Source organism: Nicrophorus vespilloides, unplaced genomic scaffold (assembly GCF_001412225.1).
Source record: "Nicrophorus vespilloides isolate i.1.1-1 unplaced genomic scaffold, Nicve_v1.0, whole genome shotgun sequence".
NCBI classification, from domain to species: Eukaryota; Metazoa; Arthropoda; class Insecta; order Coleoptera; family Silphidae; genus Nicrophorus; species Nicrophorus vespilloides.
In genome coordinates, this window is record NW_017098910.1 from 86,463 (window position 1) to 102,445 (window position 15,983).

Consider the following 15,983-nt stretch of genomic DNA (forward strand, 5'->3'; position numbering starts at 1 on the left):
AATTTCTAAAGTGAATGTTATTTAACATAAATAGGAAATGATCATTCAGGCGGAACAGACTAATTATCAAAAATATTCTAATTTTTTGTTACCCTTCATTCACAAACAATTCCAACGAAGAAAAATATAATAGTAAAAAAAATGTTTGTTTATGACAAAAAAAGTGTCGTAATGACTTTCGCCGTTGTTTCATATATTTTTTCGGGCACTGATGAGCATTTCTCCAATGGGAAAGTATATAGAAAAAAATGTTAATTACTTCTCGTGTCTTCGGATCAACCATATGCTGTGGCATAATAACATGATAAATCCGGAGTTCGGTATACGCGCAACCGAAAGAATGTCGAGCTCGAGGTGTCTTGGTCTCATGATCGCGTTAAAGAGTGAACATGCAGGAAGAGTGGGCATCGGGGTGGAAGAACGAAGAAGTGGAGGAGTAGCAGAAATCATGGACCATCTCGCACGAGAACGGATATAAAACAATCGCCGCTGCAGCAACGTCGGTTAGTGCGCGAAAGCATCAAGAGTGCTTCAGGTTTCTCGTAGTTGTTTTTTTGTTTTTAGAGGATCGACATACAGGATGAAACTTCTACTTCTGGTAATAACAACAATAATAATAATAATCATTAAACAAAGCAAAGTGTTGTTCATTAATGTTCGGAAGTTTTAATTTTCAAATTTTATAATTAATTGTTCAAGTGTATTTCTAACGGTTTGTTGTTGATGAGATACGGGATGATCGTTCGTGAAAGTCGTCGGAAATGGATAAGATCCTTACGTCTCTTTGCGTCGTGCACTTTTATTTACGGAAATTGTATAATGAGCGCGAAGGCAGTAAAAGCATTGGGTAATAAATTGTGGCGTGCATATATGGTTTTCGTATATTCCTTCGTCTTCTATGGTTTCTCAATTACGTACGACGACAATCGCGTCTCCTGCCGCATTAATTGAGGCGCAAATAGATTATGTCATTTCTTCTTCCTTTCGGAACGAAGAACAATTAGATCTCACCGATGCACGTACAAATTGATGGACTTACGAAGAAACGAAACTTTCTTTTGAACGCAACTTACTATTGAAATACAAATAGAAGGAATCGAATCGTCCAATCGTTGCCTTTCTTCCTCATCCGAACCAACTTTGTTTTGCAAAAACTCTTCAGTCGTTTATTTTTAAATACGTGCAAAATCATTAAACACCAACGTTAAATTAACATGCATAACTTTAAAACCCATTAAAAGTGTTTTTACTCCATCACCATTTAAACATATTCATTTCAATTAAGCAAAATAGAGACATTAAAGTAAATATGTTTCAACCAAAACGATTTAATCATTTGAAAAAATATTAATTTTTGCAACAATTAGAAAATTACAGACAAAAAATGTGTGAAATAAAGACCATCATTAACATTAATTACAAATTATTAATTGCTTATTAAAACAATTTAAACAAACATTTTTAGTATAAAAAAATGATTATTTAACTAATTGTTAATTTCTCTTCACATTTTTTTATAAATTAAAATATTTAATAATCATAATATTTAGTAGAAATTTATTTATTTTTTTAACATAAACTGTAATTATTAATGATGAAAAGATTGTTAGTATTATTCTTAATTTATGTTTATGTATTAATTGAGTAACTCATTAATTAACAATAATTAAAGTAATAAGAGAACATCCATTGAAATATCCAGTGTTTTATACCGTTTCAGTCGTTGGTCTCTAATGCCGTTATGCAATAAGTTAACAACTAGTGCATTTATACGAGTATCAACCTTTCTTTGTAATTTCTAAAAAAAATAACTTCTGTTTGCATCAACTTCTTAGTATAGTTTCTAGCTGTTAATATGCTATATTACGTCTGCGTTTCTTCGAGCAATTTATAATCAAATCATTAATTTCTTTACAACATTGAATATGTTATTAACTGATTTCCTCTAGTTAGAGATTTGTTAGACAAGTTCTTTATTTAAGTTATTTCCAGTCGTTCGATTTTTTACTTTATTATTAAATTAAACTAGATTAAATTTGTTTATCACATAAAACTATTTTGCAAATGATGTAAAGCAATTATCAGATAATTCCAACATTTCAATGTTTAACATTTAATTTTCAATTAGTAATGATTAATTAATTTTATTAATAATTACAGTAATTAGTTCGAATAATGCAGGAAAATGTTTACATAATATAAAATTGCATCAAATAACTTATTAACATTTATGTTCTAACTAAATTTGAAGATAGTTTCATTTTACAAACTTTGGACAAGTGTACCAAAGTGGACAAAGTGTACAAGTGGACAAGTGTATATCACTTTCACTATACATAATTAAAATAACTTTAAAACATAATAATTAAAACTATAATTAATTTTCTTTTTTTATATAATTGGTGAATGTAACAGTAATAATTTTTCAATTTCCGTTTCCGTTATAATAATAAAATTTATATCCAAATTTAAGAAAATTAAACTTTATTGTCTTCACATAAAAATATATACTGATATACAGCAATACCTCGCAAAGTGCGGCTTCGTTCAGTCCGGATTCACTGTTTGAAAATGTCAAAATAAACTAAATTAAAAATAAACTCTGAAAAATTAGTACATAAAATTATTTTTTGTATACATAAATGATTCATTTAATCCGGTTTCAAACAGTCCAAGATAATGGCAAAACCAAGTACTTGCACTATGCGAGGTAATACAGCAATTATTTCAATTATATGTATTTTTATACCAATAAAATTAGTTACATCACATGAAGATGTACCATCAACAATCAATTATTACGTGTTAAATCCTTATAAGCTTACAATCTCACTATACGGAAATGTACGGATAAAAAATCTGTGCTCAAATTACCGTTAATTTTCAGTATGTTGTAAATCATTTACAATTACTGCATTTCATTTTTCCCTTCCCTATTTTTTCAATACTTGTAAAAACGAGTGTATTTAAATATGCTGTAAGTGTTTAATTAACAATTTAGTAATAGCATGCAAATTGCAAAAGTAATGTTAATTAATGGAGCAGAACGACCTAGGAAATATCGCGTTTATGACATTTACAGATGAATGAAGAATGTCAAGTTCCGCGTAACGGAACAAAGAATTAATTTAAATTAATAAACAACATGATTATATGCAATTAAATAATAAACTTTCCTATGTAATTACAAAAGAAATATAAACAATAATAAAACCTTTACAAAACAAGGTGAAATGAATGAAATTGTAATATTTTTGTATTTCAATAAGAGATGTCACTGTTAATTAGTTAAAAAAAAATCAACAATGAAATTCTATAAGCTATAATTTATGGGTCTATATCGCAAACCCGACAACCAAACATTCGAAATTCTGACTGTATTAAAGTCCCGACTATGTCAAAATTTCGACTACCATAATCCCGACGTTCGAAATCCCGACTTTGTCAAAATCCCGACTATATTGAAATTCCGACTACCATATAAATGTTATTATAGAAATTTATAATAATAGAAGACACTGTCGGGATTTCGATATTGTCGGAATTTTTATTGTCAGGATTTTGACATAGTCTTGATTTCGAACGTCGGGATTTAGATACACTCGGTATTACGAACGTCGGGATTTCGTTTGCCATCGATAATTTATAAGTATTGTTAAAAAATTAATTCATAAATATCAGAAATTCGATAATTGTAAAGACTATGATTCTAATTAGTTCAACTGTGTTAATTTTATGTAGACTTTATCAAAAATGATGGACTTATTGAGTCTTTATATTGTTTTACAAATTTCTTTGAATGTGACTCATGTACTTATCACAAAATTTCACTCTCAAGTGTCTTCAAATCTAGGTCGTGTGCAATTGTAATGCCTGAAGAATTTCAATGTTGGAATGACTTTGCAAAATACCGTAAATGTAATCAACACGAACCACTTCAATTCGAGAATGTCTTAAAGAAACAAACGATTTTTATAATATTTTTTTCAAAAAATTTATTGAAAAGTGATTCCATTCAATCGAGAAATTAATATGCGTTGTTTTCTTCATTTTCCAAAAACAACAACAAATTGCAGCGTGCAACTTTTATATGCGCAGCAGTTGGCATTTCGAATGTACACATTTGTACATTTGAGCTTGTTGTGGTATATCTTTAGAACTTTCTCCGTAGATGTTTGTTTATTTAAATTGAATTAACTACTTTCCGTTTCGTTCGTAATTTAACCAGAATAAAAGCAATTAATTGAATGTTTTAAATAAAGACGCTTATATTAAAATTTCTAGATATAAATTAATTATTTTTAATTCTATATCAATGACTTCTAATCTAACTTGCATAGGTAAAGTGAAAATTGAATTAATAAATGAATCGTTTTTTTTTTCATTTTATAATACAGTTTTTTTTCGTGTCAAGAAACGCGCAATTTACTGGACTGTGGATTATGCAGTCATTAATCTTTGGTAATTGAAAGGCCGTTTTAATTGCATTTAAACTGGCCTGCTTTTATTTGTATTTATATCTAAATTATACAGCGTATATTCTAATTAACTGAAACGCTTCGGTTTAGTGTAAATCAATAACTGGGATGCAAGTTTCTAAATTCCAGAACGTTGTATTGCACGAACGTATACAACAGCATTTGCATTTTCATCGCATAGATTCATTAGATTGCTTCCCATTCTTTCAAAAGTAGTCCAAAAACTGCTCATACGCTACATATGCATGACACGAGATGTATATGCATCGATATGTACTAACTACGATTGATTGTCACTTTAAAAGATGACAGTTAAATGGAAATGACAGCTTAAATTATAAAACGTGTTTAATTTAAAGTTACTAATGCTATTGCCATATGTATCATCAATTTATAATTCTACTCTACATGTTTTTGAATTATTTTCAAAACAAACCCCTAATTACCCCATAAGACAGTTATATAAATCTACAAAGAGTGAATAAAATGATATGTGTTAAAATATCAATACGATTGATTGGCACGATGATAGAAGACAATTAAACTGAAATGACAGCTTTCATTTTATATAATACAGAGTATATCTAACATCTATACATATGTGTACTCTATATATCTTTGAATCATTGTGAAAACAAATCGATTTATGATAAAAGTAATTAGCTAAACCTTCAAAAAATTCCTAGAATTATATGTGTCAACTACCATTGATTGTCACAGTGGCAGATGACAGTTAAACTAAAATGATAACTTTAATTGTACAATGTGTTTAATTGAAGCATATATATAATAGTAGGTACATCTGTCATCAATATATATACATATTCTTATTCTTCATGTCTTTGGGTCATTTTCAAAACAAAACGCTTTTTACCATAAAGTAATTAGCTAAACCCACTAAGAGTTAAAAAAAAATATGTGTGTCAATTGTACTAACTATCATTCATTGTCACATTGATAAATAACAGTTAAACTTGACTTGACAGCTGTTTTTACTCACTTTGTTCCCATTTGTACATAATTGTAAGTACGTCTGTAATGGGATTTATACTCTACATGTCTTTGGGTCATCGTATAAACAAAACGCTTATTACCATAAGGCAGTTAGCTAAACCCACTAGGAGTTTATGTCTATGTGTCAAGTGTACCAACTAGTATTAATTGCCACGTTGACAGATGCCAGTTATACTGAAATGACAGCTTTAACTATACAACGTGTTTAATTTACAGCTGCATTCGCACATAATGTTGCCATTAGTTAAACTTTTTAATTAATTCGTATGATTGAAGCAAACATTTTGCATGATGTTATTCCATATTGAACAACGCAACGCCCATCAAATTTTGATCTACATCTGAGTTATATAATATAATTATGCAACAAAACGAAATCGTCAATGGTGTTTTACCAACAATTGTCTTTTAATTTATTCACCGATATTTAAAAAATCTACTTACGAAAGCTCACGGTATTCGAAAATCCAATAAAATAACTACAAATGTTTATGAACTTATAAATGCTCTGACCTTTCTCAAGCATCTTGTTATGTAGTGCAAGAAATTGCATCCTTGAAATCAAAAGTGACTTAAACTGCGTTTTTTGGTCGTGCGTTCCGTTTTAATCTGAAAAAAAAAATGTATTCATTACGATCATAAACATTTATTGCGAGTCGGACCAGTCCTGTCCATATTCTGTAAATGCTGCAATAAATGTGGGTAAAATTATCATCGTTTTACACCGGTAATATCACAGCTTTAAATATAACTAATGCATAATCTTTAAAGGTCCACGTGATTTTATAATCATTACATAATACTCTTAATTGTCTTATGTATTTATAAACATAAATATTTCCATTTTACAATCAGCAGGTAATTAAATCTAGTGCAGATAATACATAAACAAGGTGAATTTTTAATGGACTTGTAATTATAGGAAATTATCTATAAATTATTTTAATGAATGTCTTACGAAATCCACATAACTTTTACTCTAATTTGCCGCGTCCAAAGTTTAATTGAGTTAATTTCAATTGATTATTTCTAATTAATAATTATAAACATTTTATGTTTTAATTAATATAAAACTTTAAATAATCTTATTTTTGTTGTTGTTGTGATAAATAATAATGAAGTAATTGTAAAATTAGCATTGTTTAAACGTATTGATGTATCAATAAATGATGATTGATGTAACCAATTTCAATATACGAAAGCAAAGAAAAAGTCGTGCAAAATGTTCCAATAGATCAACGTGTTTAGTTGGCGTCGTACGTTGCCAGAGAAACGTGAACTAATCCGATAATAAAGCAATCATTTGCATTTTTAATACATTAAAAGTGTAGTAATGATCGTTTAGTTTCACTGGTATCAGTTGGTAGCTCTCGAAAAACAACTGCCATAGTCACGACAATTGTTATTTTGTTTGCTTCTTTCTTTCCTTGCATTATTAAAAACTTTCATCGTTGAATTACTTCTCGTTACGCCTCTGCCTCATAATAAAACAATTTTAATATGTGATTCTTCCTTTTTTTTTGATGCAATTTGCGTTTCCGGACGAAGCAAACACTTCCTCTAAACAAAATCCTTGCAGCATTCAGCAATTGCGTTATTGTTTAAATTCATTACCAAAGGCAAGTGTCGTGCAGTTAACATCTCGTTCGATGAAGGGTACCAATTGTAGATGGATTTTTTTTTTTCGCTTGCTTTCTAAAGAAGTTGTAGTCGGGCGTTTCGTGAACGAATAGTGTAATTAAATGCAGGAGGTGTTTACGTTCCATTGACTTGCAGTCAGTATCTTCAGACAGTTTTAATTATCTGACAGCTCTTCAGGGGAAAAGTGAAAGAAGCGTGGCGACGAAGAGGAGCAGGCAAAATCTCGTGCGGCCATAGAAAGTAAAACCGATGGTTTTTTATTATTTCGGCCTCGCCGATCCGGGTGAAAGTATACCACCAACTGTCGGCTAATTCCATGAGATTGATGCCCACAAATTTTGGTAACAATACCTCCAAAATTGAGTTAATGGGAGGATCACAACAATTATGGGAATTATTGGCTTGCGAAATTTCGCGCTTCCGGACTTCACTAATTAGTATTTATCCGTCCGTTTCCCGTCTGATCCACATCTTTCTTTACTTTTCACCTCCAGTTCTTTCTTATTTCACTAATTGAGCATTCTTGCGATTGTTCATAATTTTGGAACCGAATCTCCTGTCATTCTCTTTTTCTCTGTAAAAAAAAATACCACAACCGTTGTAATTGCTTCAATATACTAATGTAATCTAGAAGGTTTATAAATTTAAGAATATAGTTAAATAAATTTATTAATATTTTTTGTTTTATTTTAGGTGGTTTTGGCGTTTTGCTGTTACTCAGCAACCTATGGAAAACGGATCAAGAAGACTCAGAAGGATCTTGGGACGATTCAGAAGGATGAGAAACACCAAACTGTCAAAACCAAGAAGGGCCAGCAACACCAGAAAGCCATCATTGCGATCGAGATTATAGATTCGAACGACAATTCCACGAAGACAGGAAGCGGTCGTAAGAGGACTATTGAATCATCGTTAGGATACGGCTATCAGAGCTTCTTTGGAGTTCAACAGAGGCCGCCCAAGTATGAAGTTTACAAGTACTCGCAGCAGGACCTCTTCCAAGGACACAAAGGTGCCCAGCAGGAGCAAGTCTATCACCATCAGCAGCCAGCGCAACAACAGCAGCAACAAGCTTTCGATATCCAGAAATCAGTTCAGTACGATTTGGGCACCACAGTTCAGCATTACGAAGCGCCCAAGCAGCAACAACAGCAGCAGCAGAATCTGAACCAATATTACCAACATGGCACTACGCTCTTCTCCAGTTTGGATCAGAACGGTCACGTCAGCCAGTTAAGTTCGGAAGCGCCGCAGCATCAAGGCAACTCTATGGTTCCAGTTATCGTCTTAAGAGTGTACACTAACCAATTGAATCAAGGCGGCGAGCTGCATCCCAACATTCCGCAAAACCATCCTTACTCTAGCTTAAGGTCGGTCGATCTGCAGAATCTTCTCTCTGGTTACGCGCAGCAACAACAGCAGCAACAGCATCCACAGCAACATGAACAGCAGCATTACCAAGAAGAACCACAGCATCAACAGTACCAACAACAACCGCAACAATACCAACAGTATCAGCAATCCCAACAGTACCAGCAATCCCAACAATATCAACAACCTCAACAGTATCAACAACAAGAATATCAGCCGCAATATTACCAACAACCGCAACAAGTTTATTACCAACAACCCAATGACGGTTTGTTGACTCACGAGAATTACCCTAGCAACGATCATACGAAAGTCATTTTCACGAAACAACCGAATAAGGAGACGCCTCAGATCCCGCAGCTGCCTAAAAAATTCAAAATAACCATCCCTGAAAACACTTTCAGCAAGGTCGAAGTGCAAGAGCACACCTACGAGCAGAACCAAGATCAAAATCAGCAACTGTACTATTATCCTCAACCAGCGCAACCATTCTACGAACAACCCCAACAATATCAATACCAATATTATCAAAACTACCCGGACCCGAGTCAATATTACCAACAGCAGCAATACCAATACGAAGAGACGCAAAATCCTCCGCAATACACTTACGAGCAGAACCAACAGCCCGCCCCTGTGGAGGAAGCGCAGCACAGCGAAAGCAGCGATCAGAATCTTCATAAATCCTCGAAGGATTTAGGCCGTGATCTTCATTCGAAACTGTACAACTACCATGCGCATGGACCGAGCACCACTGAGAAGAAGACGTCTAACAAGAGGATGACCAGAAAGAGGCCCGCTGTTACAGTTGAACGAGAGCACAAAGAGTAATCGACTGATCTTTATGTTACATTTGTATTAGTAATTATTTTTGTTAAATGTACGTGTTTTTTTTTTGTGTATAATATTAATAAATTAAATCTTCCAGTTATATTTTCTATTAAATATGTTGTGTTTTGTTATTTATTTTATTTCAATTCAATTTGACATTTGAACGTCACGCGTATTTCGAATTGGGAGGGTGGAAACTGAAAATTCCTGGAAATTCTGAAATAGTTTCGATTAGCAAATCAACAGCATGGATGACTTCTGTCAGTACAATTTGTTCAAGAAGCCCAAGGCTCACCTGATGATCCCGCCTCCTTACGTGCGGAAGAGCGAGGACGACGGAAAATGCAGGAGAAAGCAGACGCCCACCTTGAGGCTGAAGAGTAGTGACCCGGCGCACTTGCTATTGCTGTGCGAATCCCTGAGGCAAGGACACTCAAGGGAACTCGAAATCCTCTTAAATAAATACGTATAATTTTTATAATTGTTTCGGTGATTCATTGGCGCGCCATTACAGATGTTCAGTTTTTAGAGGAGACAACCTGCTCGACCGTGTTCTTAATTAACTTCTTCTCGGTGAGAGGGGAGGCCGTGATTCGAATCATCGGGAAAACTTTGTTGGAGAATCAGCTAAATTTGCCGCTGAATGATAATTTCGTCGAAGATGCGTTCAGCGCCGAAAGAGGCGGAATACACATTGGCTTCAATAGGATGAACTCCGATTTGGCAACGGAATTAAGGGAAGTTGCATCGGACGCTCTCGGTGGTGAAATCTATGCTTTTCCTGTTTTCGAACACGCTGATGAATCAGGTAAAGAAAATGAGTCAAAATCCGTACATGAATCAATTACTTACCATAACATTTAATGTATTACAAATATATAGAAATAGAAATAACAGTAGCAATTCATCATTGAGAGATGCAACAACAACTCCTCATAATCGTTTTCTCATTATTGCCAAAATGTGAATCACTAAACGACTAATATGAATTATATCATTTCATGACGTATTGAATTAGTATCAAAAAGAAATATCTGCTGTGATTACTGCATCTGATTACTCATTTACGACATTGGTAACGCTGACATAATATCTAGACTTGTATCATCTCCTGCATAAAATGGAAATTTCTGTTTCATTATTTCCGTTTTTTAAATTATTAAATATTTTATTTTATATCGTCGTAGAAATGAGCAAAGAGAATGTTTATTATCATTATCTATCGAGTTTTTATTTATTTTACAATGCTGCTTCCCGAACTTTAAAAATTATTACGAGCCATGGTAAATAGAATAAAAATTTAAAATATTTCAATAATTTTTATAAAATTTCTGAGATTATTTTGTTTTATGTTCTTAATAAAATTCCACTGTCCTGAATTGACGACGAAAAAGTCTGGCAACCGTATATATACATCAAGTAGTTTATACTTATTTCTGTTATTAAGAATATCTTATGCATTTAAAGATTTTATATGTCTATGAACATTTAGGATCAATTTTGTCAACAAATATTAAGCGCTAGCTATCTTTTTATATTTTCTCTTTCAAATATATAATTTTTATAAATATAGAAAGTAAAATCAATAATTTTCTATTAATATATGCACAATCATTGTTTACTTGCTTATTTTTGTTTATCGTGACATTTTTTCTCTTGCTTTTTTACCGAATTGAAATTTTGTAGTAATTTATCATATACTGTAGTTAAGTTGGTTATTAACAAAAAAAAAAGTCGATGAAGACACGTTTTGGTAGTATAGTAACAAGCAGGGACGGCTCGTCTATAGTTTTTAAAAATGTGTTTCTATTGTCACCGTGCTTTTATATATAATTTATTTTGATTGCTATAAATGCAACTTCAGTTAATACGAATTAAGGTTATAATTAATTGAATTACAGTTATTTAGAACAAATTTTGATTGTTATATACAGTTTCTAAAAACGTCTTACAGTTGTTATAAACCGTATGACAGCTATAATTGTTGATTACTATTGTTTTTGTAAAAGAAAAGTAATCATCTTAATATGTAAGAACTAAACAACATCCTTTATTATTAATGAGTTTTGTTTCATGAAATATTCGATTAAGCATAAATTCTCATTTTATTGTAGATTCTATGGCAAAGTTGATTTCAGCATCTTATAAAAGTTGCTAATGACATATGACAGTTTATATAAATTATACCTTAATGTTCACTTATAGTTATCAACAAGGGTATTTTAATTATTATACCCCAGTTGCTAAGAAAGACCAATGATTAAAATTAAGTGAGAGTTAGTTATTTAGTTATAGTAATAAAATAAATACTAAATGCGCCGTTTCTTGCTAATAGATGTATGACAGTTAGCAAAAGGGTTTACAGTTATGCGCATTTCCGCAATTACTGCTATTTTGGTTGCGTATTTGTATAAGATGATATTTTAATGAAAATTGATTTATCTAAACTTTTTGAATCGAATTGTTAAATTGGTTGCATATATTACCTACACTTCTACACATTTATTTCTCTTTACGAATTTCAGCAGAATATGTTAATTGTTTGTTTTGTACGTAACAAAAATCTAAATATTTATAAAGTTGAGGCCATGCAAATCCAATTGGAATAATGCATCCCGTTTTAGAAATTCCCCTATTTATTTGCACATTGATAAAAATCTGCGTCTATATATAAACCGCTTTTATTACATGACCTTTGATTCGTTGTGACTTATGTGAAAAGAGAAAAAACAAATAATGGAATGATCAGATAACATTTTGAATTGCGAAGGGTCCAAATTTTATTTCCGTACGTAATCACAACTATTTTTTTTTCTATACAAAAATAAAATGTGAAAAGTGTTACTTTGAATTGTGCTAATGAAAAATGTTCGCTCTGCGGTTCGTGAATGCAGAATAAAAAAAATGCTCAATTTGTGTTTCGATTGTTGCGAATGCTAATGGCAATCAAGATTAGCTTGTTTACTAACTAACCTAACCGACCCGTTTCCAAATTGGCTTTGCGTAACCACCAAGGAAGTGTACGCGAATTAGGCAATTTTGGAATTAATTTCCATTGATGCGATAATGGGATCACATTGTAATTCGGGGGCAGCGCGATTCAATGATGTCACGCTTTCGTTTTCGAAATTGACGTATGTTATGTTATGTTATTACGTTGCAGAAGATGATAAGGGGCCGGTGTTTGTGATCTGCATCGTGAACTGCACTCAGCAGATCACGTTCGTCGGACAACTGATTGACGAGACGTTCAGATTCTGTCTGCCCGTCTTCCTGAACACGCTGAAGGCCGAAGAACAACTGCGGTTGAAATTGCAGACGCACGCGATCCTCACCATCGTGAACGGTCTGTTCACGCGTCTCGTTGATCTGAAGGATCTGCTGCACGATATCTTGGAGGAGGGTAGGATGTTGGTGAGCGCTGAAGTGTGCAGGTTGTACATGTTGGACAAGAAGAGCGTCTACCTGGAGGAGTACAACGACGAAGTGTTGGGCGGAAGTCCTATTACGAAGAACAAAGGTGTCGCCGGTTTCGTATTTTCGACCGGGAATATTTTGAATATAAAGGATGCCTACGGGCACAAGCTCTTCCATAAAGCGGATGACGAAGGTCGTGGTTTCATCACCAGGAACATTCTTTGCGTCCCATTGAGAGATGGACACAACGCCTTTGGAGTTTGTTATTTAGCCAACAAAATCGAGGCCGAATACTTCAGCGTCTTCGATGAAGACGCAGCTAGCATGTTCGGGTTGTACACAGGCCTAGCCATCGCCCATGCCAACAAATACAAGATCATCGACGAGAACTTGGACAAACGCATCTTGACCAACAACATTCTAATGGAACCATTACTTGTAATCATTGCCACCATCATTTTTAGCAATTATCACTATTTTTTTTATGTGCAACATCCAGATAAGACCTAGCGACATCAAGCATATGATGTACGCGCAGAGACCCAAATTCGATGACTTCGGGAAACTTCAATTCAACGGTAGAGACGTTCCATTCCATCAATCAACGCTTCTGGTGGTGCAGATGTTCGAGAATCTTAATCTACTAAGCACGCTCAAGATCGAAAAGAATATTCTCTCCAAATTCATCCTAGGTGTTCAGCATAACTACAGAGCTCTGCCTTACCACAATTGGATGCATGCCTTTTCGGCTACCTGTTTCATGTATGGCCTCATCACCACTCTCGAGTTTTTATCAAACGATATCCTGAGGTTTAATTCAATTGATTCCATCTGTTTCATGCTCTATAATCTTAGTATTTGCAGCCCATTGGAAATCTTGGCTTTGATGGTTTCAATATTGTGCCACGATATAGATCACACGGGCTGCGAAAAAGTTGAAAAAAGCTTAGCCGTCCTGTACACCAGCAACACTTCGGTCTTGGAGGAACACCATCTCACGAGGACTATTTGCGTTTTAAACAGTGAAGTATGTAGACTTTCTGAAACACTACTGCCTTATACTTAATTTAACTATCACTACTTTTCGTATCTAAATCCTTCATTTTGTTAATTTAAAAATGTTTAGTTTAGTTTTCCATAATATTTTGACGTAAACATAAAAAAAAATCTATTAATAATCCTCCAAGTGTCCCATATTTTCATATTTGCCGACAGAAATATTTTGAGTTTGCTTTAATAACTTTTTCCGTATGAAAAGTATACCGCAGTAAATAACGGTTTTTAACATTATATTGAAACGTCAGCTAGTGTCATTTATTGAATTTGACGTAATTATATGACAGCAAAGTTGAAACTATAAATTTTCATATTATTTTTTTGGATGCAAATACACTGATTTACATGGAACTGATAAAATTAATTAGAGGATTGAGAATTAATACACAAAATTATTGCAATATTACTTTGGATATTTAATTTACATTAATAATGTGTTTATGATATAAAGGGTTGCAATTTTCTGGAACACTTGGATCACAAAACGTACTCTCGTTTTCTGGACTGCTTGAAAGAAAACATTTTAGCGACGGACGCATTAACGCACATGAAAATCGCCAGGAAGCAGGAAATAATCTTGACGGTGATTATAATTTCCCCCTCGTAGAACGATTTAACAATTTAAAAATAAATAACGCGCAGAAATGCAACAAACCGAAAAGCCGTCAATACCGAAGATTGCTGTGCGCGCTGCTGATGACCTGCGCTGATTTGAGCGATCAAGTTCAGGTAGGAAGAGAATTTGCGAATTTCTTTTGTTCGAGTTCTACATTGTACACTTTGTAGATTTGGAATGTGGTGAGGATGATCACTGTTCAAATATACGCTGAATGCTTTCAAGAGAATGAGGCCGAAAAGGTATTCGGAACTTTAGAGAACGTGCCTGAAGAGGATAACTTCGATAAATGCCTGATACCTGAAATGCAGATGGACTTCATCCGGAGGCTTTGTTTGCCGCCGTTTAAGTACGTAATCTCTATTCACATATTTGCTGCCCAAAAAAATGACATCTACCTGTAAATCTGCACAGGGTCGTATCGATCCTGTTTCCTGAAACTCGGGTCTTCGTGGATACCTTGGTGAAACACCTGAGGTACTGGGAGGAATCAAAGCAGTATTTCATGTACACGGATGGAACAATCGCCGAGATTCTGATGAGCGACATGCTCGATTTCAGCGACATAGAAGTACCTCCTGAGGAGGAGGCCGAGACCGAAGATTCTGATACAGGCAACTCGATGGATTCGAAGATGTCCGTGCTGAGTGATTATTAAATGCAATAAATCACCAGTTGCACTCAATCGTAAATACCAATTATTCTTCGTTTAAATTAAGCACAAGTTAATTGCATTAATTAGACGGAATGCGACTAATTGTTACCAGCAAATTACAAAAGCCATCATTAATTACGATGAGCGTATTCCGCATAAACTTCTGTTGTTACGAAAGTATATTAACTATTAATCACGCAGTACATTCAAAGTTTGAAGTTCAATACGCAATGCCTTCCCATTATTATTTTTTTTAAATAGCAACAAGTCTGTTCAAATATTTTGTGTAATCGTGTTTTGTCTATGTTAAACCACAAATTAATTTATTATAAAAGTATAAAATAAACTATTTTTTACCCTTTGTATATGTATATTTTTGTATATACCAAACATTTTTATTATACTTATTATTAATTTAACAGTGAATACGTAACAACTTATTAATAATATACATTGTTGACCCTTTGACGTAAAGTGACAGCTGTCATTTCGCGATCCAATTGTTGTGTCCAACCATTATTATTATAATTGTTATTGTTAATATAGTGTATTAACGAACTGGAAACATTCACGGCGTCTCTTAGTCGCATTATTAAATAAACATATACATCAACATAAAGGAATCTCTACCGTGATCCCAGTTCGATACACTTTAATATAAACAAAGGGGACCAAACGTAAACATTCCCATCGATACTCCTATACCTTTACTTCGAATTCAAGTCTTTATTATAAACACATAATGATCATTATACATACAAACGTAATCGATCGTCTTCTTCATATAAACAAATGCATAGGATTTTGTCCCGGTCTTATAATAAACAAAACTACCGAATCCCGTGGGAACGCTTAATCATCAATATATACAAATCCTACTCCCGATCACAACTCCCACCCCGTA

The 15,983-nt window shown here is 33.4% G+C and overlaps 2 protein-coding genes across 2 annotated transcripts; both read left to right on the forward strand.

Annotated features, from left to right (window-relative positions):
* The first annotated feature begins 518 nt into the window (after positions 1–518).
* LOC108563507 (putative mediator of RNA polymerase II transcription subunit 26) lies at positions 519–9,335 on the forward strand. Its single transcript, XM_017922198.1, has 2 exons — positions 519–598; positions 7,827–9,335. The coding sequence occupies exons 1-2, from the start codon at positions 581–583 to the stop codon at positions 9,333–9,335; spliced, it is 1,527 nt and encodes a 508-aa protein (XP_017777687.1). The 5' UTR covers positions 519–580.
* Positions 9,336–9,582: 247 nt separating this feature from the next.
* Positions 9,583–15,389, forward strand: LOC108563508 (cGMP-dependent 3',5'-cyclic phosphodiesterase-like). Its single transcript, XM_017922199.1, has 9 exons — positions 9,583–9,801; positions 9,858–10,143; positions 12,499–13,190; positions 13,252–13,562; positions 13,617–13,779; positions 14,260–14,391; positions 14,451–14,537; positions 14,595–14,773; positions 14,839–15,389. The coding sequence occupies exons 1-9, from the start codon at positions 9,583–9,585 to the stop codon at positions 15,080–15,082; spliced, it is 2,313 nt and encodes a 770-aa protein (XP_017777688.1). The 3' UTR covers positions 15,083–15,389.
* The last annotated feature ends 594 nt before the right edge of the window (positions 15,390–15,983 follow it).